This window comes from Equus przewalskii, unplaced genomic scaffold (assembly GCF_037783145.1).
Source record: "Equus przewalskii isolate Varuska unplaced genomic scaffold, EquPr2 ChrUn-10, whole genome shotgun sequence".
Taxonomy (NCBI): domain Eukaryota; kingdom Metazoa; phylum Chordata; class Mammalia; order Perissodactyla; family Equidae; genus Equus; species Equus przewalskii.
Window position 1 is genome coordinate 1,054,843 of NW_027228747.1, and position 26,776 is coordinate 1,081,618.

The 26,776-nt window shown below is 37.8% G+C and overlaps 1 protein-coding gene and 1 long non-coding RNA gene across 4 annotated transcripts in view; one reads left to right on the forward strand and one right to left on the reverse strand.

Annotated features, from left to right (window-relative positions):
* The window catches only part of LOC139081486 (uncharacterized), a 79,928-nt gene that overhangs the window by 7,197 nt on the left and 45,955 nt on the right, over positions 1-26,776 (reverse strand). The window lies entirely within an intron of this gene.
* Positions 7-26,776, forward strand: part of NUP210L (nucleoporin 210 like) — a 90,791-nt gene continuing 64,021 nt past the window's right edge. For 2 of the 3 annotated variants that reach the window (XM_070607399.1, XM_008526903.2), the window contains exons 1-10: positions 7-318; positions 1,837-1,973; positions 9,141-9,272; positions 10,196-10,289; positions 10,871-11,021; positions 13,467-13,599; positions 14,891-15,049; positions 18,742-18,810; positions 19,378-19,484; positions 20,696-20,836. In XM_070607399.1, the coding sequence (XP_070463500.1) occupies positions 119-318; positions 1,837-1,973; positions 9,141-9,272; positions 10,196-10,289; positions 10,871-11,021; positions 13,467-13,599; positions 14,891-15,049; positions 18,742-18,810; positions 19,378-19,484; positions 20,696-20,836 (1,323 nt within the window). In that variant the 5' untranslated portion in view covers positions 7-118. Of the gene's footprint in view, positions 319-1,836; positions 1,974-9,140; positions 9,273-10,195; positions 10,290-10,870; positions 11,022-13,466; positions 13,600-14,890; positions 15,050-18,119; positions 18,343-18,741; positions 18,811-19,377; positions 19,485-20,695; positions 20,837-26,776 lie in introns of those variants that run through there. The other variant, XM_070607400.1, reaches the window with a different exon arrangement.

The window sequence follows — 26,776 nt, forward strand, 5'->3', positions numbered from 1 at the left end:
ACAATTCCAAGCAAGACGGAGCGCCCACCTCCCGTTGACGTCACGCCTGTGGATTGGCTGATGATGGGACTGAGGGCGTGGCTGTAGTTGAGCGGGAACCTGAGACCCAGCGGTCGCCATGACTGGCTCTGGGGCCCCGAGGCGCCGAGGCTTCGGGCTGTTTCTCTGCTTGCCTCTACACCGTCTCTTGTTGCTGCTTCTGTTTTGGCTTGGGACCCTGGCAAACAAACTTAATGTGCCGCAGGTGTTGCTACCCTTCGGCCGGGAGCCAGGCCGAGTGCCCTTCCTCCTGGAGGCGAAGCGGGGCTGCTACACTTGGTGAGGGGTGGGGGGGTCACGAGGATGTGCACCCCGACACCAGCCAGTAAGGATGGGAGGGGTCCACTCAGTATAAGAGGCCACAGGAATGCTGTGTGGTCGCTCGCGCAAAGGGGCCTGTCCTTTCCGGGCGAGAGGGATGTCCCTTGAGTGGAGCAGAGTGACCAGACCGTCCTCATGTGGCCTGTCCTCGTTGTGTGGGATATCTTCAGTTTATGTGTGGCTCCTTGTTCTCAGGATGTGAGCCTGGCCTTTTCATTGTGTGTGTGTTGTGAGGGGTTGTCACTGTGAGGGGCTCTCAGGGCACAGGGAAGCCCCGTGGCGGAGGCCTCAGGTACGGGTGGCCACGGGATATGAGGACCTTGCAGTGTAAACAGCTAGAGTGAGAGGGCGTTGCCAAGGTCTGAGGACATTTATTTAGGAGCAGAGAGGCTTGGCGTGAGACGGTCCCCACTAACCAGATGAGGTGGGGTTTTCAGTGTGAAGGGGTCTCAAATCACAGCTAATTAGTGTGTACTTAACTAAGGATATGTTTACTCGTTCAATTTTTACAGTCTTGAAAGTAAGTACTATTACTCCCATTTTATGGATGAGGGAACTGAGGCCCAGACACCAAGAAGTGTAAACTTCTTCTAACATGAGAGGATTCATTTTGGGTGGAGATGAGATCTGCCTGTAATATATGTTTCCTCGCTTATATGAGGGTACCCTCTTGAAGTGTGAGGACAAGGGGTACTCACCTCTGGGGGGATGACTTTCTGAGGATGAAAAGATAGGATTTTCTGGTGTGAGAGGACCCAGTGATAGGTTGTGTGGTTACCTAACGTGTGAGGAACCTAACTGAAGTGGGCTTCGAGGTATCAGAGGGTTCATCCTAAATGGAGTGGATTCCCCTTTACCATCTCCTAAGAGAAGCACTAAGGTTTGTTCAAAGTGTAAGAAGTTCACCTCCCATTTTGTGAGGAAGTATAAGGGAATCAGGCTTATAAGGTGACCCAGTGTGATGTATTTGCTGACTGAGAGGATGATGCAAGGATCTTTCTAGCATTAAGCCATTCCTTCCATCCATCCAAACATATGAATGATTTTTTTTGTATTTTGAGTTGGACTTGCACCTCATAATTTAGGCAACCTTTCCATTTTAGATATCAGCAGCCTAGTTTCTAGAATTGGAGGAAACTCATTCCTCAGAGTATGAGAAAGTCCTGTCCCTCGTTATTGGAAAACAACATCAATCCTATTTTTACATACTGAGGGAAGAATGTAACAGTCTTATTTTAAATATTGGGAGAGGAATGTCATACTTCTGTAACTTTGCACAAGGGATCATTGGGAAAAGGTTCTGATCAGTCTCTTCTACTTAAATCTTGTGTCCCTAAGTAATGTTTCTGCTTTAAAGACTGTCATTTATACCTGGTAGTATGTAACATGGAAAAACTATAGGAATCTGTGTTCCATCAAAAGTTAATTTTAACCCACATTCTTATTTCATACTCTTTAAGTATTTTGTTCTGGCAGGCATTCCACCCATCATGATGCAGTAACTGTTGAGCCTTTATATGAAAATGGCACCTTATGTTCCCAAAAAGCTGTGCTCATTGCTGAATCTACCCAACCGATACGCCTCAGCAGTGTTATTCTTGCTCGAGAGATAGGTATGTGGAGAGAAAATACACTATGTAACAGTTCTTCTAGAGCAAAGAATCTGATATCTTTTATAGATGGTTAACACGAGTGTTGTTGGCTTCAAGTGATAAGAAGTAGAAAAAAGGATTCCAGCAATATGAACCCTAATTGTGGCATCCTAATCTGTGACTTTGTTTGTATATCCAGGACCTGGCATGGTGCCTGATACAGAGTGGAAACTCTGGTGGTTTGAATCAATGAAGCAAGGAAGGAATTATTTATTGGAACTAGCTTAGGTGTGTTAAGACTTGAGGCTGGTCTTGAGTGAGGCAAAAGGCAGTAAAAAGCTAGTACTTCTCTGGGGCCGGCTCTGTGGCCGAGTGGTTAAGTTCGCGCGCTCCGCTGCAGCGGCCCAGGGTTTGGATCCTGGGCGCGGACATGGCACCGTTCATCAGGCCACGTTGAGACAGCATCCCACATCCCACATCCCACAACTAGAAGGACCTGCAACTAAGAATATACAACTATGTACCGGGGGTTGGGAAATAAAGCAGGAAAAAAAAAAAAAAAGATTGGCAACAGTTGTTAGCCCAGGTGCCAATTCTTAAAAAAAAACCAGCAAGCTAGTACTTCTCTAAGTGTGGTCTGTGAACCTGTATCATCACCATCACCCGGGAACTTGTTAGAAATGTAAATTCTTAGGCTGCATCTCAGACCTGCTGTACCAGAATTTCTGGGGTGGGCCCAGGGATCTGTGTTTTAACAAGCTCTCTGGGTGATTCTCATACATACAGAAATTTGGGAAGCACTGCACTAGTCTATTTTAGACCAGAGCAGCTCAAGAAATGCTATTTGTGTAAAAAACCAGAGCAGGGCTCTGCGTCCCTGGGTTTCTGGCACTCCATTGCTGTATTGATAGGCCAGAAATATCTGTATGACTGAAATATTTTGATAAATGATATTTCTATACTATGTTTTCTTAAAGAGAAGTTCAATATGTTTGGTATACTATATTTCATATAATTGAAGATACTGTCTATTGTAAAGCTATTTTTTTTTAAAGATTTTATTTTTCCTTTTTCTCCCCAAAGCCCCCCAGTACATAGTTGTATATTCTTCGTTGTGGGTCCTAGTTGTGGCATGTGGGACGCTGCCTCAGCGTGGCTCGATGAGCAGTGCCATGTCCGCGCCCAGGATTCGAACCAACGAAACACTGGGCCGCCTGCAGCGGAGCGCGTGAACCTAACCACTCGGCCACGGGGCCAGCCCTGTAAAGCTATTTTTTAATGTACCACTATAATTTTATGTGCCATCGAGAAAGAAAAGCATTGCCAACTAAACTATGCTTTTCTTCACTTAGAAATTTTACTTTATGCCTGCTGAAGAACTCTTTCACTTAATTAGATGGTATTTTTGTTATGTATTATTCTTATGCCTGATTTAAAAAAAGGAAAAAATAAAATAAACTGGTTAAGATATTTCTAAAACAACCTTAACATTTCTGCCTCATTTGAATCACTTTTTGACTGGAAATCATCAATGTCTGTGTTCATCCCCACAACATCTTCCTTTGTGCCATCAAGACTGTTAGTGATGCAGCATCTGTTAAAAGAATCAACTAAAAACAAAAACAGCTTGGGGGCCGGCTCCGTGGCCGAGTGGTTAAGTTCGCGCGCTCGGCTGCGGCGGCCCAGGGTTCGGATCCTGGGCGTGGACATGGCACCGCTCGTCAGGCCATGTTGAGGCAGCGTCCCACATCCCACAACCAGAAGGACCTGCAACTAAGATATACAACTGTGTACAGGGGCTGTTTGGGGAGATAAAGCAGAAAAAAGAAAAGATTGGCAACAGTTGTTAGCCCAGGTGCCAATCTTTAAAAAAAAAAACAAAAACAGCAAAAAGCTATAAGTATTGGGCCGTTTAGTTGGCTTTGCAATTATATAGAACTGTCTGTTTTTGTCTCCAGCTTTGGAAAGGTTCCTAGAACATCTGATTCACCACCTTTCCCACTCTATCTCCTTAACTATTCGGTTTCTAGGGAATAAAAGAGTGCTCCATTATTATCCACCAGATTTTCTTCCAATTACTGATACCCATTCTACAAGTTTTGATGCTGGCCCTTCTAATCTCCTAGATGCAGTCAGTGATAACTATGTCATGACTACTGCGTGGCTGACAGCAATTGTAAGATGTCAACAGTTATAAGATAAAATCCCACTTTCAGAGATGTTAAAGTGTCAAAAAATTAGTATTTTAGAATCAATTAAATACGGTATGAGAGTCCCCAAGCTGAGAATTTTTGAGAATCATGTGACGCAAGGCAGCTACAGTGGATAGAGAAGGATACCAAAGTCAGAAATGGATCATTGCGTTGGTCACATATGCTATATTTTAATGTAATTACTCTTAACTACATGAATTCATTCTGATATCAAAAGATTCATTCATACAATTGCTAGGAAAAATGTCAAATCTGATTCTCAGCTTAATTTCATCTGACTTGTAAATATTCCAAAGTTAAGTGTCTTTTAAATCAACTTTCCCAATTTTGCTATTAATACAATAATTGTGTACATATATGATGGAGATTCTCAATGATAAGTGCCAGTCTTCGTGACCTACCAGGTGCATTCTCATCTGAGTAGGAACAGGCACTCTGAAATGGGGGGAGGGGAGAAAAGGAGAGAACATTTTTGCAAGGGAAGCACATGCCTAAGATAAATTGCTCATTCATTTGACAAATATTTATTGAATTGCCTACTAACTAAAGGTGTCTCTAAAGGTAAACAGATTTAAGCATTCCATTGGCGTTTACGTGCTTAGAATTTTGTTTATGATATTTTTGGTGATACTGTAGTACAGAACATTAGTAACTATGACAGAGATGAAGGATAGAGGTGAGGAGCTTGAGGTGAGCATGTTCAGTTTGGTAGGAGTGCTAAATTTCTTTTGATTTTTGTTTTGTTTTAACTAGATATTACCTCTGTTTGGTAAAATAATATAAAATGTTCAAAGAATTATATAACTATAAAGGTTATATAATGGAAAGTAAATCTCTAACCTCATTTCTCCAAGAGGCAAACACTTTTCTGTATCCTTCCGGAGGTAGTCTCTGAATATATGAACTTACCTTTTTGTAGTGGAAAATCTAGACTTAACCTTAGGTATGGGACAGGGAGAGGAGTTTGGAGATGAGGGAATAAATTTTAGGTGAAAAAGCTCACATGGAGAATGAAGAAAGGGTTTGGACACCTGGATGATTTTGGTGGGAAGAATGAAATGGAGTGAACAGTACTTTTTGCACTGTGTGCAGCATGTGGTTGATGGTCACTCTAAATTTACCTATAAATCATCCAAGATAATTTTTTTTTCTTTATAGTCAATGGCCCCATATTGAATATCTTCCTGCTCTTGAAGTAGTCAGATGGGTAAGCATTGTGTGCACAAGACTTTCATATTTTTTGTGTGAGGTCACAGATGCTTCTGTTCTGCCATTGCCATGCACATTTCTCCATGGAAGAAAGGGATTGAATTTTCCATTTAATCAGTGCTAGATTATCCAGTGCCTAATTATCTAGTGTATATCATCTAAGCTCACCCTTCCTTCCTTCCTTTGTCATCCCTGGAACACTTCCTTAGTGGTATATTCTACCAACAGATCCTCTGAGATTTCAACTTGTCTTGGTTCTTGTCCATAGGCCCCCTATCTTGGTCTTCAATTCTTTTAATTTCAGGTTTTGTTCTTTAGTTAAATCAAATAGAAGATCAATTTTTAAAACATTTTATTTTAAAATGATTTAGATTTACAGAAGAGATGCAAAGGTGGTACAGAGTTCCCATTCACTCTTCACCTACTTTCCCCTAATGTTCCATTGATGTCCTTTTTCTGCTCTAGCATTCAATCCAAGATACCACATTACTATACTAAATTATTATATTTCTTTAGTCTTCTCTGAGCTGTGACAGTGTCTAGTCTTTCTTTGCCTTTCATGACCTTGACACTTTTAAAGAGCATTACTCAGGTACTTTGTAGAATGTCTCTCAGTTTGGATTTGTCTGATGTTTTCTCATGATTAGATTGGGTTATGCATTTTTAGGAAGAAAACCACAGAAATGAAGAGCCCTTCTCATTGCATTTTTTTCAGGGGGTACATGATATCAACATGATTTATCACTAGTGACGTTAACTTTGCTCATTTGGTTAGGTAGTGCCTGTCAGTTTTCTCCACTGTAAAGTTACCACTTTTCTCTTTCCATATGCTATTCATTAAAAATGACCATTAGGGGCTGGCCCAGTGGTGTAGTGGTTAAGTTTGCATGTTCCACTTCGGTGGCCCAGGGTTCACGGGTTTGGATCCTGGGCATGGACCTACACACTGCTCATTAAGCCATGCTGTGGCAGTGTCCCCCATACAAAATAGAGGAAGGTTGGCACAGATGTTAGCTCAGCGACAATCTTCCTCAAGCAAAAAGAGGAAGATTGGCAACAAATATTAGCTCAGGGCCAATCTTCCTCACCAAAACAAATGAAAGAAAGAAAGGAAGGAAGGAAGGAAGGAAGAAAGGAAGAAAAAAAGAAAAGAAAGATCATTGAGTTCAGCCCACATTCAAAGGAAAAGAAATTAAGCTTTACCTCCTAGAGGGAGGAGTGTCAAAGAATTTGTAGACATATATTAAAACCACCACAGTAACTAGTAAATATTTGGGGGAGATACTTTGGTATATCCTGTTTCTCTTTAAAGTTTCACCCACTAATTTTAGCATTTATCCATGAATCTTGTCTGTAGCACTTATTACTGTAGTGTTCTCATGGTGATTTTTCTATTTCCCTCATTCCTTCCACACTTATTAATAGCATTGTTCTATAAGAGAGATATCTTACATCTCACAAATAACTTCTCATTTATTTATTCATTCATTCATTATTTACATAACTGTGGACTCATGGATATTTGTTTTAATTTTGGTTTATAATCCAATAATATCATAATTTATTTTGTTATTCCAGTTTTTCTAGCTTTGGCCATTGGAAGCTCTTTCAGGTTGGCTCCTGTGTCCTTTGGGCTTACCCCATTTTAATTAATTAATTAATCTTAGTATTTCCTTATTTTTTATCACTACAACATGAGCCAAGCTCATCTTGTATTTTCCTTGCCCAGCCATTCCCTCAGAGAGTCCTGATTCTTTTTGTTAGAGAGCTATCTTTAGAAACCAAGATCTGGTGCTAGTGTGCTCATTGCTACTGGAGTGTCACTACTTCTAGGCCCTCTCAGCAGACAGTGCTAGGAAATGTATCTGTATACTAACTCATGTATATACACGTATCTATATTTATTTCCGTGTCTCTCTACCTGTATATATATTAAAATAAATATGAGCTCGTACTGATATCTTTGGTCCTAATCCTGCACAACAGGGTAACTTCTTTCTCTGACAGTGAGAAACCTGACACCCACTATCTACAATATATTTACTTATTTGTTGAACACTAATGTAAATATAAAGTAGTTCCAGGATGGTTAATTCAATTTTTGTGTTTCTTGTGAAGTACAGCTTTTCCTGAAGTAGCATATTTTGATGCTCCTTAATCTTTTTTGAGGGGCATTTACCTCTATTATCTGATTAACATTCTCCTTTGATTTAAAAATTTCATAAAGGCAGATCCACAGCTAGGGATGGAGTTTATCCCTGATGTCCATTGGTAATATTGGATATTGCAGTGGTAGTTACTTTGCTTTTTGTTTTTTGTAGATGAAGCTAAAACTAAAAATGTGTAGTTACCAACAGCAGAATGGGGTAGCTGTGTAGGCAGTTCTCTGACACATGGTGAATGTGATAGGTGGGAGTATAGTTAAAAGATAGTGCAAAACGATTTTTATTTCATCCTCATTTCCTTCTTTACTCTTTCGATTTGTGTTTCTGAATTTCATTATGGCTATCTTGATTGTAACTCTGGTTGGACTGGGATTCTGGTTGAATTTAGTACATGGTTCTCAGGCTTTTTAATCTCATTGTCCACAAAAAATTTTGAAAGAAATAAAGAGAGAGATTTATTGGCAGGACTGACATATGGTTGCCACCCTTTTACTTTTCTAAATAAATATATTTTAAAAATCTATTACCATAATTTTCATAAAAGAAAAAAACAATTTAACACTTCAAAAGTAAGGTAAAATGTAAGAATAATATACCTTAATGTACTTTTAAAGTGAATACATTTAGGGGCTGGCCTGATGGTGCAGCGGTTGTGTGCATGTTCTGCTTCTCAGTGACCTGGGGTTCGCCAGTTCGGATCCCGGGTGCGGACATGGCACTGCTTGGCATGCCATGCTGTGGTAGGCGTCCCACATATAAAATAGAGGAAGATGGGCATGGATGTTAGCTCATGGCCAGTCTTCCTCAACAACAACAAAAAAAGAGGAGGATTGGAAGTAGTTAGCTCAGGGCTAATTTTCCTCAAAAAAAAAAAAAAGTGAATACATTTAATTTTATTACTCACTTTTTTTTTGCTGAGGAAGATTTGCCCTGAGCTAACATCTATACCAGTCTTCTTCTATTTTTTAGTATGTGGGATGCCAGCACAGCATGGCCACTAACAGAGCAGTATATATCTGCGCCTGGGAACCGAACCTGGGCCACCAAAGCAGAATGTGCTGAGCTTAACCACTAGGTCACCAGGGCTGGCCCATTATTCACTTTAAAAAAAATTTTTTTTTTTTTTAAGATTTTATTTTTTTTCTTTTTCTCCCCAAAGCCCCTGGTACATAGTTGTATATTCTTAGTTGTGGGTCCTTCTAGTTGTGGCATGTGGGATGCTGCCTCAGCGTGGTTTGATGAGCAGTGCCATGTCCACGCCCAGGATTTGAACCAACAAAACACTGGGCTGCCTGCAGCGGAGTGCGAGAACTTAACCACTTGGCCACGAGGCCAGCCCCTAAAAATTCTTGTTTTTCTCATTTTTCCTTGGATGGGTGAAAACATCCTTGTAGATCAGTGTTTGGGAACCACTGGTCTAGTGTCTCATTATAAACAGAGGCTCTTATATTTTGTCATTATGCTGTTTTCTTCCACAGGTTGAAAGCCACTGTCACAGCCTTTCTTTTTCATAATATTTAGAATAAGCTTCTGAGTGTTTGAGACATTTAATAAATTCATGACCTGTTGAATTAAATTATCAGTTTTTGGCTTCATTGTAGTGACTGACCATGAACTGCGCTGTGATGTTAAGGTTGATGTAATAGACAGCATTGAAATTATATCTCGAACCCGGGAACTCTATGTAGATGATTCACCACTGGAACTGATGGTGAGGGCATTGGATGCTGAAGGTAAAGAACTTCAGAGGATTCAACAAAATTACGATAAAGTCATACTCCTTTGTGTTTAGCACTTGGAAACAGCAGCTTGAGAAACAAAAGTAGATTGGAAATAATATTTATTTTCTTATATGAAGCTCATGTACATGAGGAATTAATAATTCTGAGTATGGGTCAATGAACCTTTCATAGAATTTTCCTGGTATGTTTAATTGTTGGTATACTTTCATAAAATTTTCCTGGTATATTTAATTGTTGATTATCTCAGAAGTTTTCTTAAATATCCATATTCTGCCACTGAGCTTCTACTGATAGTCCCTAGATTAAAAAGTAAGAACATTTTTTGGAATTTATTGCAACTCTGTTTTGATCAGTCCACTTTCTATAGGCCAAGAGAATTAAATGAAAATTGTGAAAAGGCTTTATAATTTTGAGTTTATCTTTTTTGAGATTGATGCTTTTAATATACTATACTAACGTTGTAATATGGTATTTAAATTTATTGCTTCTTTCTTTGTAAACTATTTAACAAAGACTAATGTTTTTAAATCTGAAAAATGAATGTATTATAAATATTCTGGACCAGTTTTTATAAAATTTTTGTTGAAGGGACCAAGATTCAGGGATGCCTGTCAACCCTAAGGTGGCTTTTATGTAGAAAGGAACAGAAAGAGAGGCATAATTTTTGTCAACCAGAAGTTAATCAGCTTGAGTCCCTTTCCCTCTGAGAAAGCTTGTACAGTAACAGCACTTATATTGTTTGTGTAGGGGTCTTCCTGGCAAATGTGTTTTAATTCCTTAATGATAGTGCTTCTATTTGTTAATGAAAGAGGCCTAAAAATAATTTTCTAGTTAGGTTTCCCTGTCTTGTTAAAGATACCTGAATATCTTTGAATGTGTGATTCTGTCTTGTCTGCTTTTGGCTTGCTCTACAGGAAATACTTTTAGTAGTTTGGCAGGGATGATGTTTGAGTGGAGCATTGCCCAGGATAACGAATCAGCAAGAGAAGAACTGTCTAGCAAAATTAGGTAAACTTGAAACGAAACATAAACTGTCTGACTTTGAAGGAGACATCCGCCTTTGGGTCACACACTGAACAGCAGCCATTTTTGCGGGCTTTGATAACCCTGCTGTCTGGACTTTTTTGGAAGAGATAAATTTACCAGGGGGAAATGTCTTTGATAGAATGACATATAGTATCAATGTAGGTACCTTTATGATAGTTTAATTTGAGCCACTGCAGAGAAGTTCATGAGTTCAGGACTATACAATTATTTGAGCCAGGTGTATCTTCTGGCAGTTTTGTTGTTCAAGCTCTCTGCACATGCTGAAATTCAGTGAGTGGATAATACCGAATTTCATGAATAATGAAATTTTGTCTTCGGTATCAAGAAATAGTTCTCAAACAATCCAAGTTTTGGTCCCACAACAGTTTTAGCCAGAGGTACATTTCTTAGTTTTCTTCTATCTAGTCCTTGTGCAAAACAAATTTTAAAACTTTTTACACTATATAGACATTGAAGAGACTATGTTTAAAGTTTCTTAGGGCCTTTTGGAAGAAGACTAATTGTCTGGTTCTACCAGAACAAACCTTATTTTATCTATTTAGGATTCTGAAATACTCTGAAGCAGAATATTCTCCCCCCACCTATATAGTTGAGATGGAAAAAGAAGAGAAACAAGGAGATATGATTTTGGTGTCTGGGATTAGAACTGGTGCTGCTGTTATAAAAGTCCGAATTTATGAACCATTCTATAAGGTAAAAAGTTTGTGCTATAAACTTTCATTTAATAGTCTTGCCTATGGAAAATATAGTTTCTTAAGTTTATCTATAGTAGAAGCCCTCTAACCTGATATGATTTGGGCCAATAGATGGTCATTTAATTGAAAAAGTTATTTGAAGTAGGTAAACATTAACAAAAATAAGACATCTTCTTTAAACGTGTTATTACCTAATTACAATTACAAATACAACTAGTGTTTTCTCTTAAAACATATAACTGCATTTTATTCACCAGTCCTTTGGTCCAAGACCTGTCTTTGACCACAAGTTCACTGGTTAGAAATATACATACTCTTTCTTGCATAAATTAGAATTTGTAGTTTCTTTTTCTTTTCATTTTTCATTTCATTTTATGGTCAAGTGAAAAATTAGACGTGTGAAACAATTTAAGTGCAGAATTCTCTATTTTTCAAGGATTTTTCCCCAATCTTTTACATTTCTCACACCTAATTTGATACCAGCACATTTTAGCAACTTGCCTTTAACTTCTTTTCAAAACATTTAAATTTTTTGTAGAAACAACAGCTCTCTCTTTGCATTCATTGTTTATTTTTTATTTTGTATTTTTATTTTTGGTGAGGAAGATTGGCCCTGAGCCGACATCTGTTGCCAATCTTCCTCTTTTTGCTTGAGGAAGATTGTCCCTGAGCTAACATCTGTGCCAATCTTCCTCTATTTTGTACGTGGGATGCCACCACACCATGACTTGATGAGCGGTATGTAGGTCCATGCCTGGGATCTGAACCCAGGAACCCTGGGCCACCAAGACAGAGCATGCAAACTTAACCACTGTGCCACCAGGCTGGCCCCCATGGTTTATTTTTTAAATCTAATTATAATTACAAATGCAACTGGCATAAATAGGTTTGGGAAAAACAAATGTCTTGGTGAGCATTTAATTCAAGTAGCAGGAATATAAGTGTGTGGACATCCTAGAGGGCAGCCTACTAACCTTCTGTTGGGTGAGCCTTCACAAGAATCACTATGTTCAGGGGGCCAGCCCAGTGGCGCAGCGTTTAAGTGCAGACATTCTGCTTTGGCGTCCCGGGGTTCACCAGTTCTGATCCCGGGTGCAGACATGACACCGCTTGGCAAGCCATGCTGTGGTAGGCGTCCCACATAGAAAGTAGAGGAAGACGGGCAGGAATGTTAGCTCAGGGCCAGTCTTCCTCAGCAAAAAGAGGAGGATTGGCAGCAGTTAACTCAGGGCTAATCTTCCTCAAAAAAAAAAAAAAGTTAAAAAAAAGAAAGAATCACTATGTTCTGGACCAGCCCAGTGGCGCAGTGGTTAAGTCCCCACGTTCCGCTTTGACCGCCGGGGGTTCACTGGTTCAGATCCTGGGTGCGGACGTGGCACCGCTTGGCGCGCCATGCTGTGGTAGGCGTCCCACATAGAAAGTAGAGGAAGATGGGGACGGATGTTAGCTGAGGGCTAGTCTTCCTTAGCAAAAAGAGGAGGATTGGCGGCAGATGTTAGTTCAGGGCTAATGTTCCTCAAACAAAAAAAAAGAATCACTATGTTCAACAGGGGATAGAGAGTGACTTGATCTGGAAAGTCAGTTGATTGGAGGTTAGTTAAAAGAATTTCTGTGGCATACATTCAAGTCTTACCTTTTCTTGTTTCAGCAGACTGCCTTTTTATTTATCTACTCTTCTCCTTTAGAAGACTTGTCATTTTCTATTCTTAGTTTGAGTGACTTAAAAAGTTAATAAGTGACTTAGAAAATTAATATACTACTAAGATTCATGATCACTTTTTCAGGCTAACTGAAATTATGATTTTTAGTTAGGAATGCTTTTTTTTTTTTTTAAAGATTGGCACCTGAGCTAACAACTGTTGCCAATCTTCTTTTTTTTATTTCTCCCCAAATCCCCCCAGTACATAGTTGTATATTTTAGTTGTGGGTCCTTCTAGGTGTGGCATGTGGGACGCCGCCTCAACATGGCCTAGTAAGTGGTGCCATGTCCGGACCCAGGATCCAAACCCTGGGCCACTGAAGCAGAGCGTGCAAACTTAACCACTTGGCCATGGGGCCAGCCCCCAGGAAAGCATTTTTTTAATCTTTATAAAACATATTAAAAAGTATTTAAGATGTGGCCGGCCCGGTGGTGCGGTGGTTACGTGCTCACATTCCACTTTGGCGGCCTGGGGTTCACCAGTTTGGATCCTGGGTGCGGACATGGCACCACTTGGCAAGCCATGCTGTGGTAGGCATCCCACATATAAAGTAGAGGAACATGGGCACAGATGTTAACTCAGGGCAAGTCTTCTTCAGCAAAAAGAGGAGGATTGGCAGCAGTTAGCTCAGGGCTAATCTTCCTCAAAAAAATTTTTTTTTTTAAGAAGTAAACTTTTAACAAGGAAGATGGCCTTGAGGACTTTGCCTATAGAAACTTTGGTTTTTTTCCTTCCTCTTTTAGAAAGTGGCAGCAGCATTGATACGTCTGCTTGTTTTGGAGAATATATTTCTTATACCATCCCATGACATTTATCTCTTAGTAGGAGCATATATTAAATACCGAGTTGCAAAAATGGTTCAGGGAAGAATGACAGGTAAGATGATTTATCTTTTCCTAAGACTAACATTCCTGAAATGCCTGCACTTGGAATTATTTTTCAAACACTGGAAATAGGTTTGGACTGATCTATCCATATTCTTTATAGGTTTTTCTTTTTTTTTCCTTAAGATTTTATTTTTTTATTTTTGCTTCTTCTCCCCCAAATCCCTCAGTACATAGTTGTATATTTTAGTTGTGGGTCCTTCTAGTTGTGGCATGTGGGACGCTGCCTCAGCATGGCTTGATGAGCGGTGCCATGTCCGTGCCCAGGATCTGAACCAGTGAAACCCTGGCCGCCAAAGTGGAGGACATGAACTTAACCACTTGGCCATGGGCCAGCCCCTTCACGGGTTTTTCTTAAAGGCACTTTTTCAACTGAATGAGATATAGACAAATTGAGGGCTTTCTCTATAGCCATGGAAGACAGACTCAAAAGAAGATGAAATTCCCTTGACCGTAGTAAGCTAACTGCGGAAGACAATATTTTCCGAAATTGGCCATAGTAGTATTTCCAGTCCCACTTGCTTTTCCATGAGTTTGCCACTCACTTGAGAGGTGGGGTCTGTGTCCCCTCCCCTTGATCCTAGGCAGGCTTTTGATTGCTCCAGTCAATAAAATATGGCAAAAGTAATGCTCAAATATTTTCTGCTGACAGGAGAAGCAACTCCACATTATGTATGCAAAATATTTCTTTGTGTTTTTAGATTTTGTGATAAGGTATTCCTTAATTGCTGTCCTTGAGATAATACTGGACAGAGATAGTCCCCATATCTTGAACAGGCTAATGCTTACTTTGCTTCAGTGTCCATAAGCATCTGAATTCTCTATTAAAACAATCACCAAAAATTTATTAGCTTTTGTAGGGCAAGTGAAGAGACTTTACCAGAAAGGACTTGAATGATCCTTGCAAAAGTTGTTTCTTGGGAAACTCAGTTTGTTAATTGAAAACTTAATATTCTATTGACCCAAAAATTCGCATTGAGTTTATAAAGTGTGCATTGGCTCCATTAACATTAGTCCTTTCCTTACTTACCTAGCAGGGATCCCTCCTGCTACTCTCACTTCACTGGTTTTTAAGAATACAAGAAATACCAACCATAAACTAATATGGCATTCCCCCAAAAGTGGCTACATGAAGAAATTCATCATAGTGGGAAAGAAATTAGAAGTAGATCCCTGTCTTATTTAGGCCTGCTTCCTGATTTTCCTCTTATAATCCAACAATACACTGTTGTCTGTTTGAATGGCTGTTCTCATTACATTTATGTATCTTTCATGTCTTACAGAGGTGGACTTTCCCCTGGAACATTATACACTGGAATTGCAAGACCGTAGAGTTTCATGTAATGAATCTCTTTCTGGGAAAGTGGCTTTACTGGATGAGAAAACAGCCATGGTGACTGCGGTCCAACTGGGCCAAATTAACCTTGTCTTTGTTCATAAAAGTATCCTTTTGTTCAAGTTTTAGCTGTCAATCTACATTTCCCTGAGCATGCTAGACATGTTCCTTGGTAAAATAATCTGTTAAGAGTTATTATACTACTACTACATTTATTTTCTATGGGTTTAATTTTTAGCAAAGAACTATAAATTATTATTGTCATAATTTCTAACAAAGGGTGGGTAGAGAAAAGACTAGTTGGAACTTGGGATCTGTTGACTTTAGTGCTTATTTGCAGCCTTAGTCAAATTATAATTAAGAGACTGGGGAAAACAGAGTTTGGAGGAACTTGTGTGAATCTTATTTAATTTGTTCTTTACTATTTTCACATAAATAATTGAGAAAAGATGGTATTGTCTGCTTAATTTTTTAAAATATGATATTAAATGCTTAATTAATATTTGTTAAATTGAATTGAGAGTAATTTTTTTAATTCACTAAATCTGCTCTGTAAGGAGTGACCAAAGAGAGCTACCTAGAGCTCTGTTATAGTCAGTGAAAACAAAACAGAATGAAGGTTTAAATTCTCAGAAAATCGAAAGGTTTGGACTTCATTTCTCAGTGTTTGATTTTGAAATATTTCGTATTTCTGAATATTTCAATCTGAAAGAAATCAATTCATTCAGCAAATATTTATTATATTCCTACTATATGCTCAACATTGTTCTAAGTGCTGGGGATACAGACTGCTATTTTACTAAAGGTAGTTAGGGAAGTCCTCTCTGATAAGGTGGCATTGAAGCAACCAGCCACGCAGATGTCTGGGTGAAAGAGGAAATAGCAATTGCCAAGGTTCTGAAGCGGGAGCATGTTTGGCATGTTTAAATAAGAGTGAGGAAGACACTGCGGCCAAAGTACAGGGAACTGGAAGAAAGTAGTAGGAGAGATGATAGAGTAGAGGAGGGAGGGAGTAAATTATGTAGGGCCTCGTAGTCTTATTCTGAGTAAGAACCCATTAGGCTTGAAAGATAGAGTATTTCTTGTAGAATAGTATTACTATTTATATTATTTGTCTAAAACATATTAAGGAGAGTTTTTGGCCCGGAGTTTTTGTTCTCTAGTCATTTTAAGGTGCGTAGGACATTTATCAACAAATGCAATAGTAGCTACAAAATAAACTAACTCATTCAGTATTTTTTGGGCCCCAACTGTGTGTCAGGCATTTCCCTGAATTCCCCAGGCAGGCTTACATGATCTTTCTTTTTTTCGTGTTCTCAGTTCATATTGTTTTTTATTCAAAGTAGTAGATATTAAAATATGTTATATTTATCTATTTATATGTCTTTCTTGAGAACATGGATGGTGACTATTCATAATTTGTTCCAGCATCTGGCTTAGGGTAAGCTGGTGGTATTGTTCATAGAGATGAGTAATATAAGAGAAGGAACAGGTTTAGGGAAAAGAAAATTATGTAGTTTAGTTTTTCATATGTTGACTTGAAGTACCTGTGGGATAGACATCCAAGCAGAAATTTTTTTGTGTATCTGAAGGAGAAAGATTCAGGCTGAAGATAGATATTTGAAGTTATCAGTTTATAGATAGGTGACAGTTGAAGTTGTTGTTGTAGACAAAATCACCCAGGGAGAGTATATAGAGTGAGAGGAGAAGAGGGCCACAGACAGAACTGTGTAATGCCAGCTTTTAAGGTTCCTCTGGAAGAAGAGGAACTGTTAAGGAGGCCCAGAAAGAATGTTTATTAAAAAGCAGTAGGAAGGGGCTGGCCCTGTGGCCGAGAGGTTAAGTTCGCATGCTCCGCTGCAGGCGGCCCAGTGTTTCGTTGGTTTGAATCCTGGGCGCGGACATGGCACTGCTCATCAAACCCCGCTGAGGCAGCATCCCGCATGCCACAACTAGAAGGACCCACAACGAAGAATATACAACGATGTACCAGGGGGCTTTGGGGAGAAAAAGGGGAAAAAATAAAATCTTTAAAAAAAAAAAAAAGCAGTAGGAAAATCAAGAGAGAGGTGTTTCCTGATAACCAGGTGAGGAATTTACAAAGAGAATGTTCCTCGGGTGAAATAGGCAGAGATAAACACTGAGATGAAGATAGACTGAAAGGCTGTGGTAACTAGGAAGTCTTGGGTCACTTTGTCAATAAAAACAGCTTGGCTTTGAAATGAAGGAGGAAAACAAGATGGAAGTTTGACAAAGACATAAGAACTTTTTAAAGATTTTTAAGATAAGAGAAACTTGAACATGTCTGTAAGTTAAACAGAGAGAAAGATGGCAGAGATACAGGAGAAAAGAGGGCCAGCTGTTGGAGCAAGATTTCTGAGGGGCAAGAGAAAATAAGATTCAGAACAGGTGGAAAGATTAGATGGAAGGAAGATATCTTATTCTGATAATGGAGGAATGAATCGGTTTAGAGACCTATTGAGATCTGTTTCCTGGTCTGTAAAATGAAGGGAATGTTGTGTTTTTGAATTTCCTTCTAGCTCTTATGTTTTATGAATATTATATTAGAACTAAACCTAGATTGGTACAGAGTTGCCTATATAGTCTTTAAAAGATTTGCTTTAATGAATAGATAAAGGTAATCTTAATTAACAAATCAATTGTATGTATATCAGTAGCTTATTTGCAGTACTGAGGCAGCTTTAAAAGTTTGATCCTCCAAGTAGATTAAATATTATTTTACTTTTATTATCACCGTAGATAATATAGTAGTAAATCGTAACCTAGTGCATGACTGAATTAATACAATTTCTAAATTAGTATACTTAGAATTAGTGAATGTTTTCTGTTCAGTCATCTCAGTTATGTATTTCTCAGAGCAGAAATAATTTCTTCTTGGCTCTTGGATGTAGTGTATTTTTTTTTTTTTTTAAGTTTTTTTTTTTTTTTTAAGATTTTATTATTTCCTTTTTCTCCCCAAAGCCCCCTGGTACATAGTTGTATATTCTTCATCGTGGGTTCTTCTAGTTGTGGTATGTGGGACGCTGCCTCAGCGTGGTCTGATGAGCAGTGCCATGTCCGCGCCCAGGATTCGAACCAACGAAACACTGGGCCACCTGCAGCGGAGCGCGCAAACTTAACCACTCGGCCACAGGGCCAGCCCGGATGTAGTGTATTTTTGAGAGGGAAGTGTATTCCTAATTAGATTCTATATAGACTGATAGCAGAATAAATTTGTATTTATGCTAGAATTTAACTGAAGGGGATAGTGGGTAGTATGATGTATAAGTGACCTAGACATATCTTTGATGGCAAAGAGAAAACATTTTGGTCTTACAGATTTGCTGCAGATAGTAGAGAACAAACTTGTGATTTTTAAAACTTTCTGCAGATCCCAAGGTAAGTTGCTGGGCTGGATGGCAAGTCGTGCCCTTCCCTCCCTCTCCATCACCACTGTTCATTCCTTGGCCAGAGTGATGCCACTTTGTCCTGCTTTCCATAATGGGCTCCTGTGTAAGAATTTATTTGGAGAAAGGGTTCTGCAGCTAAATGAATATTAAAATCATGGAGCATGATCTTTTATTTCATCTTCCTCAAATTTGAAATTCAAGAATACCTGATTCCTGTGATGACTGTGTCCCTCAGACTTTTCTTAGAAGTGCACACATTTAAGTTTTGCTTTCCAAAGGATAATAAAAGAGAAATTTTGTTTGTAGGTTTATTATTTTTTTCTTTGGTAGCTCACATTTCTCTTTCTACCAACTGTCGCTCATATGATTTCCTTAAGCAAAAATTAAGATGTCCATATGCGATCTGTGTCTGGACTCCCCAATTGCACCATCTATGTTGTAGAGCCCGGATTTTTAGGTATTTTTAGATAATGATTTTCAGAACGATGAATAGCTTATACTATTTCACTAAAATGAATGCGTTAAAAACTAGAGCGCTTCTTTAACCTTCATTTTGAGACTTAACTAACTTCAAATTCAACCTTACTTTGACATGTTTTCTCACCTTGTTCTGGTTAAATGCTATCCACAAGAATGAAGCATCCTGAAACAGATTGTGAAAACATATGAAGATCCAAAAAAGAATCCTAATGTCCTTAGGCCATGTGAAACAATGAATCTGATTGAAAGAAGCTGAAATCTTGCCTGACACATTGGAAATGAGCAAAATTGTCGTTTCTTTTTGTGTACAGATATAAGTGAGAGTGTTTCTTTATACCTGAGATGAGCTAAGTTAAGCCAGAATCTTTGGAACCCCAAATTATTATACAATTTGATAGAGGAAACTAAAGAATATACTTTGTAAACCGTCTCCGTCTTTTAGCCAGTTTTGCTCTTTGAATCGCTTTTTAAGTTTGTATTTTTTAATGCATTGTAGAAAAATGTTGGCCTCTTCTAATATTTTTGTTTCTTGATTTGGGTATAGGTTTCACAGTCCAACCTGGAGACCGATGGAGTCTAGAGGTGGGACAAGTGTATGTCATTACAGTAGAAGTGTTTGATAAAAGCAGCACGAAGGTCTATATTTCAGATGTGAGTCTCTCTTTTGTATTTGTCTCGCCCCTTATACGGATAACTCCTTGAGTTGGCCATCTTTCTAGCTAGGAAGCCTTTTTTTTTCTTTTGCTTCCAGATTTTACCTTTGGAAAGTTACTACTTTATTATTATTATTATTAAATAGTTCTGTCCTTGAAGAATGCTAAACCAGAAATAAAAGATACAATTGGGTCAGAATTATAGAGAAGAGTTGAAGACAGCACCAGTGATAAAACTTTGGAGGGGATCCTCATTCAACAACTTCACTTCAGAAATGGTTACCACAGTTTTGTAGTGGTGAGAGTAGCAGTGAGAACATCAGATGTGAAGTTTTGCATTCATTCTCCAGCGTCCCTTTTTTTTTTTTTTTCGCCCTGAGAACTGTCAACTTATGGAATGGCACAAATTACACTAAAATTTACATAAGCTTTGACTCTTTCTATTTCTGATGATTTGCCATTAATGGATCTTTCAAAAACTAGCACCATTTTAAAATTACATCTTTCCATATAAAAGAGATTTTTAAAAGCCCAATTTATAGCCATATATTTTCTTTTTGGTTGTTGTTTTTTTTAAGAGTTTATTTTTTTCCTTTTTCTCCCCAAAGCCCCCTAGTACATAGTTGTATATTCTTAGTTGGGGTCCTCCCAGTTGTGGCATGTGGGACGCTGCCTCAGCATGGTTTGATGAGCAGTGCCATGTCCGCACCCAGGATTCGAACCAACGAAACGCTGGGCCGCCTGCAGTGGAGTGTGCGAACTTAACCACTCGGCCACAGGGCCAGCCCCTATAGCCATATATTTTCTTATGATGTAATTTATGAAAAAGATGTCTGTATTAACAGGTGCTGTAACACTACTGTTGTTGGATTATATGTTTGGTGATAAATGTATACAATATTTCTAAGGGAAACTATGTACTGTGATGTAAAAGTCTGGGAAAATATATATAATCCTTGTATATAATTGTGTATTTGATTATAATTACTGATTGTAAAGATTTAATAAAATATGTAAATATTCTAAAAAAAAATCACATCTTTCCAACTTAGAATTTCCATGAAGGAAAGGAAAGATTTTATTTTTATTTTTTTACCCCCAGAGTGCATAGCGACACTTTTTTTCTTCTTTTTAATGCTTTGCGGATTGAGATGGCTTTAGGGAAAAAACATCTTTTCAGGTTTGTCTTGCTGTTGGGCTCCTTTCCAGAATCTCAGGATTATGTGCCAGTTCCTAAGAGAGTACTTTGAAGAGCAGCTAACTACTGCAAATGGATCTTACCATGTAGTAAAAGCCCTGAAAGATGGTATCGTGGTGATAAATGCATCTTTGACTTCCATCATTTACCAGGTAGGAATTAAAAGGACAATCTTTGAATCCTGAGAACACTGATGAGGCTTGGCTGACTTGTTGATTTGCAAGCAGATAAATGGCCTATCCCACCTTTATCTTTCGCAAAAGCGAGAAAGAAAGTGATAAACAGTACATTCAGTAGATTATACCTCCACAAATTTTCTGTTTCATTCTTTGTTATTGCACACGCCTGCATTTATGGTCATTGTGTATAAGTATCATTTGAGGTTCCTTTAAAAAATTATTTCATATACACATTTCCATGTGTCATCAGGTCTACATAGAGTACTTTCTATTCTAAAAATCCAAAGGGTTAATATGCCAATTTATTTAACCATGCCATGAACATTGAATTTTTACATTATTTCCAGTATTTTTACTATTGTAAATGTCATAACTGAGTATATTGGTACAATTTCTTTTCATTTTGGCTAATTTTCATATAGTATAATACCAGAAATAGAGTTTCTAGATAAAGGGATACGGAATGTATCTGTTTGTAATGCCCCTAAAATGTATAAGTACCTGATTTTTAACAGCCTGCTAAATTTATTTCCCTCTTCCAAACCTACTTTTTCTCCAGTGATCTTTTCACTCAGTTGTTTAAAACAAAATCCCAAGAGTCACCCTTGACTCTGCCTTCTTCCTCACCTTCTACATTCAATACGTTATTGAATGCCATGGCAGTTCTAAAAGTCTCTCAAACCCATTTCTTACTATCCCCACTGCTGTCTTTCGCCTAGACTTTCACAGTAGCTTCTTAACTGGTATTCCTACCTTTGATATTGCCCCTAGCTAGAATGATATTCCAAAAACAACAAAAATTATTATGTGTTTACTGTTTAAATTCCTTTGGTATCTTCCCACTGATTTTAAGGTAAAATTTAAATTTCTTAACATGGTTTTATAGGACTCTCTATGACAGAGATCACGAACTGGTGACCTGCAGACTATCTTGGTTTGTAGTCTTGTTTTTTATTTTGGCATTTAAGTTTCTTTTTAATTGGGAAATTTCAAATAAAACACAAGATTTCTGATTCACTAGATTATATGAAAATATGAGAGTGATTGGCTGAAATAGTGGCTACACCATTTAGACTACACTTTCAGTTTGCTCTGTTTTCTGCCATTCCCTGTTATTTTATATTCAGCTTAATAAACCTGTTTGTTATCTACGTGGTACTTGTAGGCATTTGAGTTTGTAACTCTACCTAAATGATTGTCCTCTGACAAATTCTCCAGTCTCAGGTCTTGTCACTCTCCCTGTCTTCTATTTCAGCCATACTGAACTTTCAGTTTCTAGAAAGAGCTTTGTCCCTTTTTTCCTCTAAGTTTTATTTTCATTTGTTTATTTTTGCTTTTATAAACAAATATTGTTCCTTTTCTCTACAACACTTGCTCCGTACTCAATATACAGGGCCAGCTTAAATATCAGTTCCTCAGGTATGTTTTCCCTTCATATGTTCTCAGAGCTCCATGAGCTTCCCAGATCATAATACTCATCATACTCTATTATTATTATTTGCTTCTTTCATTAGATTATAAACTTTGAGGGCAATGATTATGCCTACTTTGTTCACAACTGTTGCTCTAACATCTAGCAGAGTGACATACAGTTGGTACAAATGAGTATTTGTTAAATGAACGAACGGTGTTTGGATTAGTTATGGTCACATATATATCTCCAGTCATTATTAAAATATATCCAGATTTTTCAACAATATTTAATACACAATGATTTTTTTAATCCGTTGTTATGGTATTTCTGGCAGTTTGACTTTATTCTGGAATCACTCTTCAATCACACAGATCCTGCTTTTTATTTATTTATGTATTTATTTTTTACTGGGCAGCCATTAAAAATGATGACACATCTTATTTTCATTGACACAGAAGATATTGATGATATTATTGAGTGAACAAAACAGGAACAAACATTATATATATTGAGGCCACATATAAATAAAATTATATATGCACATTCACACATATACTTATGGTAAGAGAGATTTCTGGGAAGATATTCACCAAAATGTTTGCAGCAATTAACGTAATTTTTTTATTAATTTTTTTTGTCATGGTAACATTGGTTTATAATATTATATAAATTTCAGGTGTACATCATTGTATTTCAATTTCTATGTAGGTTACATCATGTTCACCACCAAAGACTAATTGTAATCAATTACCATACACATATGCCTAGTCACCCCTTTTGTCCTCCTCCCTCCCCCCTTCCCCTGTGGTAACAGCCAATCCAATCTCTGTCTCTCTGTGTTTGTATGTTGTCTTTGTCTTCTATTTATGAGTGAGATCATATGGTATTTGATTTTCTCCCTCTGACTTATTTCACTTAGCATAATACCCTCGAGGTCCGTCCATGTTGTCACAAATGGCTGGATTTCATCGTTTCTTATGGCTGAGTAGTATTCCATTGTGTATATATACACCACATCTTCTTTGTCCATTCATCCCTTAATGGGCATCTAGGTTGCTTCCAAGTCCTGGCTATTGTGAATAATACTGCAATGAATATAGGGGTGCATGTATCTTTACGCGTTCATGTTTTCATGTTCTTTGGATAAATACCCAGCAGTGGAATAGCTAGATTGTATAGTAGTTCTATTCTTAATTTTTTGAGGAATCTTCATACTGTTTTCCATAGTGGCTGCAACAGTTTGCACTCCCACTAGCAGTGTATGAGAGTTCCCTTTTCTCCACGTCCTCTCCAACACTTGTTATTTCCTGTCTTGTTAATTATAGCCATTCTGACTTGTATGAGGTGATATCTCTTTGTGGTTTTGATTTGCATTTCCCTGATTTTAGTGATGTTGAACTTCTTTTCATGTGCTGTTGGCCATCTGTATATCTTCTTTGGAGAAATGTCTGTTCAGATCTTTTGCCCATTTTTTAATTGGGTTGTTAGTTTTTTGTTGTTGAGTTTTATGAGTTCTTTCTATATTTTGGATATTAACCCATTAGCAGATATATGGTTTGCAAATATCTTCTCCCAATTGTTAGGTTGCCTTTTCATTTTGTTGATGGTTCCCTTTGCTGTGCAGAAGTGATGTAATCCCATTTGTTTATTTTTTCTGTTTGTTTATTTTTCTATATTTCTGACCCTGGCCTGGTCAGACATAGTACTTCAAAATATGCTGCTAAGACTGATGTCAAAGAGTGTACTGCCTATGTTTTCTTCTAGAAGTTTCATGGTTTCAGGTCTTATATTCAAGTCTTTAATCCATTTTGAGTTGATTTTTGTGCATGGTATAAAATAATGGTCTACTTTCATTCTTTTGCATGTGGCGGGCCAGTTTTCCCAACACCATTTGTTGAAGAGACTTTCCTTTCTCCATTGTATGTTCTTGGCTCTTTTATCTTTATTATTCACTTTCTTTTCCTTTGGATTTAATTTTATTTTCTTTTTAAAGTTTCTTATGGTGGAAGAATCTTATACTGGATCATTACATCTTTCTTCTTTTATAATATAAGCCCTTCTGCCATATTTTATTGGTCATTCAGACCATTCCTGATACATTGTAAAGGGAACTATATAAGAGTGTGAATACCAGGAGGTGGGGATCATTGGGGGCCATCTTCGAGGCTGGGTTCTCCAAATTGGTCCTGTGTTCTCTTATATTATTAGATTTAAAGATATTAATGACCCTGTTTTCAGTAATAAAGTGAGCCCTGATAGTCCATGACATTCAATAGCAAAACAGCTACTTAAATTATTACCTGTAGACATTACAGTCAAGTGCATGTAGAAGGCAAGACTTTTGGTTACCAAGTAGTAGCTACCATAAAACATGTTAATAAAAATCAGGGATCTAATGTGGTTGATTGTTGTTTCTTAGTGTGCTGGATAATATGGGGGAAAAAATGATTAGATCAGGGGTTTAAATCCCCAACTTAAGTTCCATATAAGGAATCTTCTAGAGTATGACTACCCTAGAAGAAGCCTTTATTACAATATTACCTTGTTCTGCAATAATAATACAATTAAAATAAACAATAAAGGGATTTTTAAAAATTACATATTTAGAAACTTTAATAATTTACTTCTAAATAGCTCATACATTAAAAAGGAAATCATAATGGAATGCCATTGAAAATACTACATATCAAAACTTGTGGAAAGTCATACTTAGATGTCAGTGGTTATTTAAATAAACCTGTTAAGAACAACCGATTATCTAGACTTGGGATCTCAAGTTCTTTGTTGTCTGTTTTAGCCTGTATACTTTCCATACATTCTGAGAGTGCTTTCTAAATTGTCTTCCATATTAAACATTTAGTTTTCTACGGAGTTGATTCTGTTCTTTATGGTTGATTCTGTTCTTTACTGTTTTTATTGCGTTTTAAAACTCTTATGCCATTTAAAATTTTTATACATTTTTATCTTATTTTGTCCAGCTCACTTTAAATTTCATCCTGCACTCAGCCATGTCCCTCTTTATATCCCACTTTGTTGTCTTAGCTCTGCTTTTATCTTTTATTTCATGTCCATGTTTTCTCGTGGATACTGTTGAAAATTTATGTTCCCTGCAGTAAATATTTTTCAAGAGTATGTCATCCTCTGCCTTTTTAGGTGATATATTCTCTCCTTTTTACATATATATTATAAAATGTCTTCCTAGGACCAACTCATTTTGTACTATTACCTTATTCTTGAATTATAAGAGTTCTATCCAGGCCAAGCTATGTTTCCTACTCTCGGTAGATTTCTTCTTGTTTCTCTCACTGATCACTTAAATACCATCAGAATGATGCTCTCTCTGTATTCTTTTTTCAGCTTAACACAACACAAATTTATTATCTTATAGTTCTGAAGGTCAAAAGTCCAAAATCAGTCTCAGTGGGCTAAAATATAATGATGTTCTTTTAAACTGAAAGACTTGTTTTCTGTTTATGACCTAGCTACCTTAAGAGAGTGAGGAGAAGAATCAGGGGCATTATTGCAGATGTGAGACTGTTGATAAATATTTCAGGGCTTCCTTAAAAAATAGATAGATCAATCGATAGATAGATAGGTAGATAAGTAGGTAGGTAGGTAGATAGATTTTTGCCTTCAAAGGGAAAACACCGACACAGTTGAGTGTGAGGACTCCATTTCACTTGTATAGATTCACTCCTAAACCTTGCTCTTGTTTTTAAGCATGAGGGGAACGTCTTACCCAAGCATCTTTAAATGTTGTCTTTTCTTCTGAATAGCTTGTCATATCCCTATCATTTAGTTTATGTACTTAACTGATGGATGTCCAAGGCTCTTTCTTTCAGAAACTATAATTTCCATTCCTATGTTGAGAAAACTTTTTTTAAATTTAGGTCGTTATTGGCTTATAACTTTGTGTAATTTCAGATGTACATTATTATATACCAGTTTCTGTATAGACTGCATCGTGCTCATCACCAATAGTCTACTTTTCTTTTCTTTTTTTTAAAGATTGGCACCTGAGCTAACAGCTGTTGCCAATCTTCTTTTTTTTTCCCCTGCTTTTTCTCCCCAAATCCCTCCAGTACATAGTTGTATATTTTAGTTGTGGGTCCTTCTAGTTGTGGCATGTGGGATGCCACCTCAACGTGGCCTGATGAGCGGTGCCATGTCCTCTCCCAGGATCCGAACTGGTGAAACCCTGGGCCGCCAAAGCAGAGTATGCGAACTTAACCACTGGACCACGGGGCTGGCCCCCAATAGTCTAGTTTTTATCTGTCACCATACATATGTACCCCCCCTTTTGCCCATCCTCCACCCTCTTCCCTTCTGGTCACCACTAATCTGTTCTCTTTATCCAGATATTTGTTTATCTTCCACATAGGAGTGAAATCATATGGTCTTTGTCTTTCTCTGTCTGGCTTATTTCTCCAAAAGTAATAATCTCAAGGTCCATCCATGTTGTTGCAAATGGGACGCTTTTGTCTTTTTTATGGCTGAGT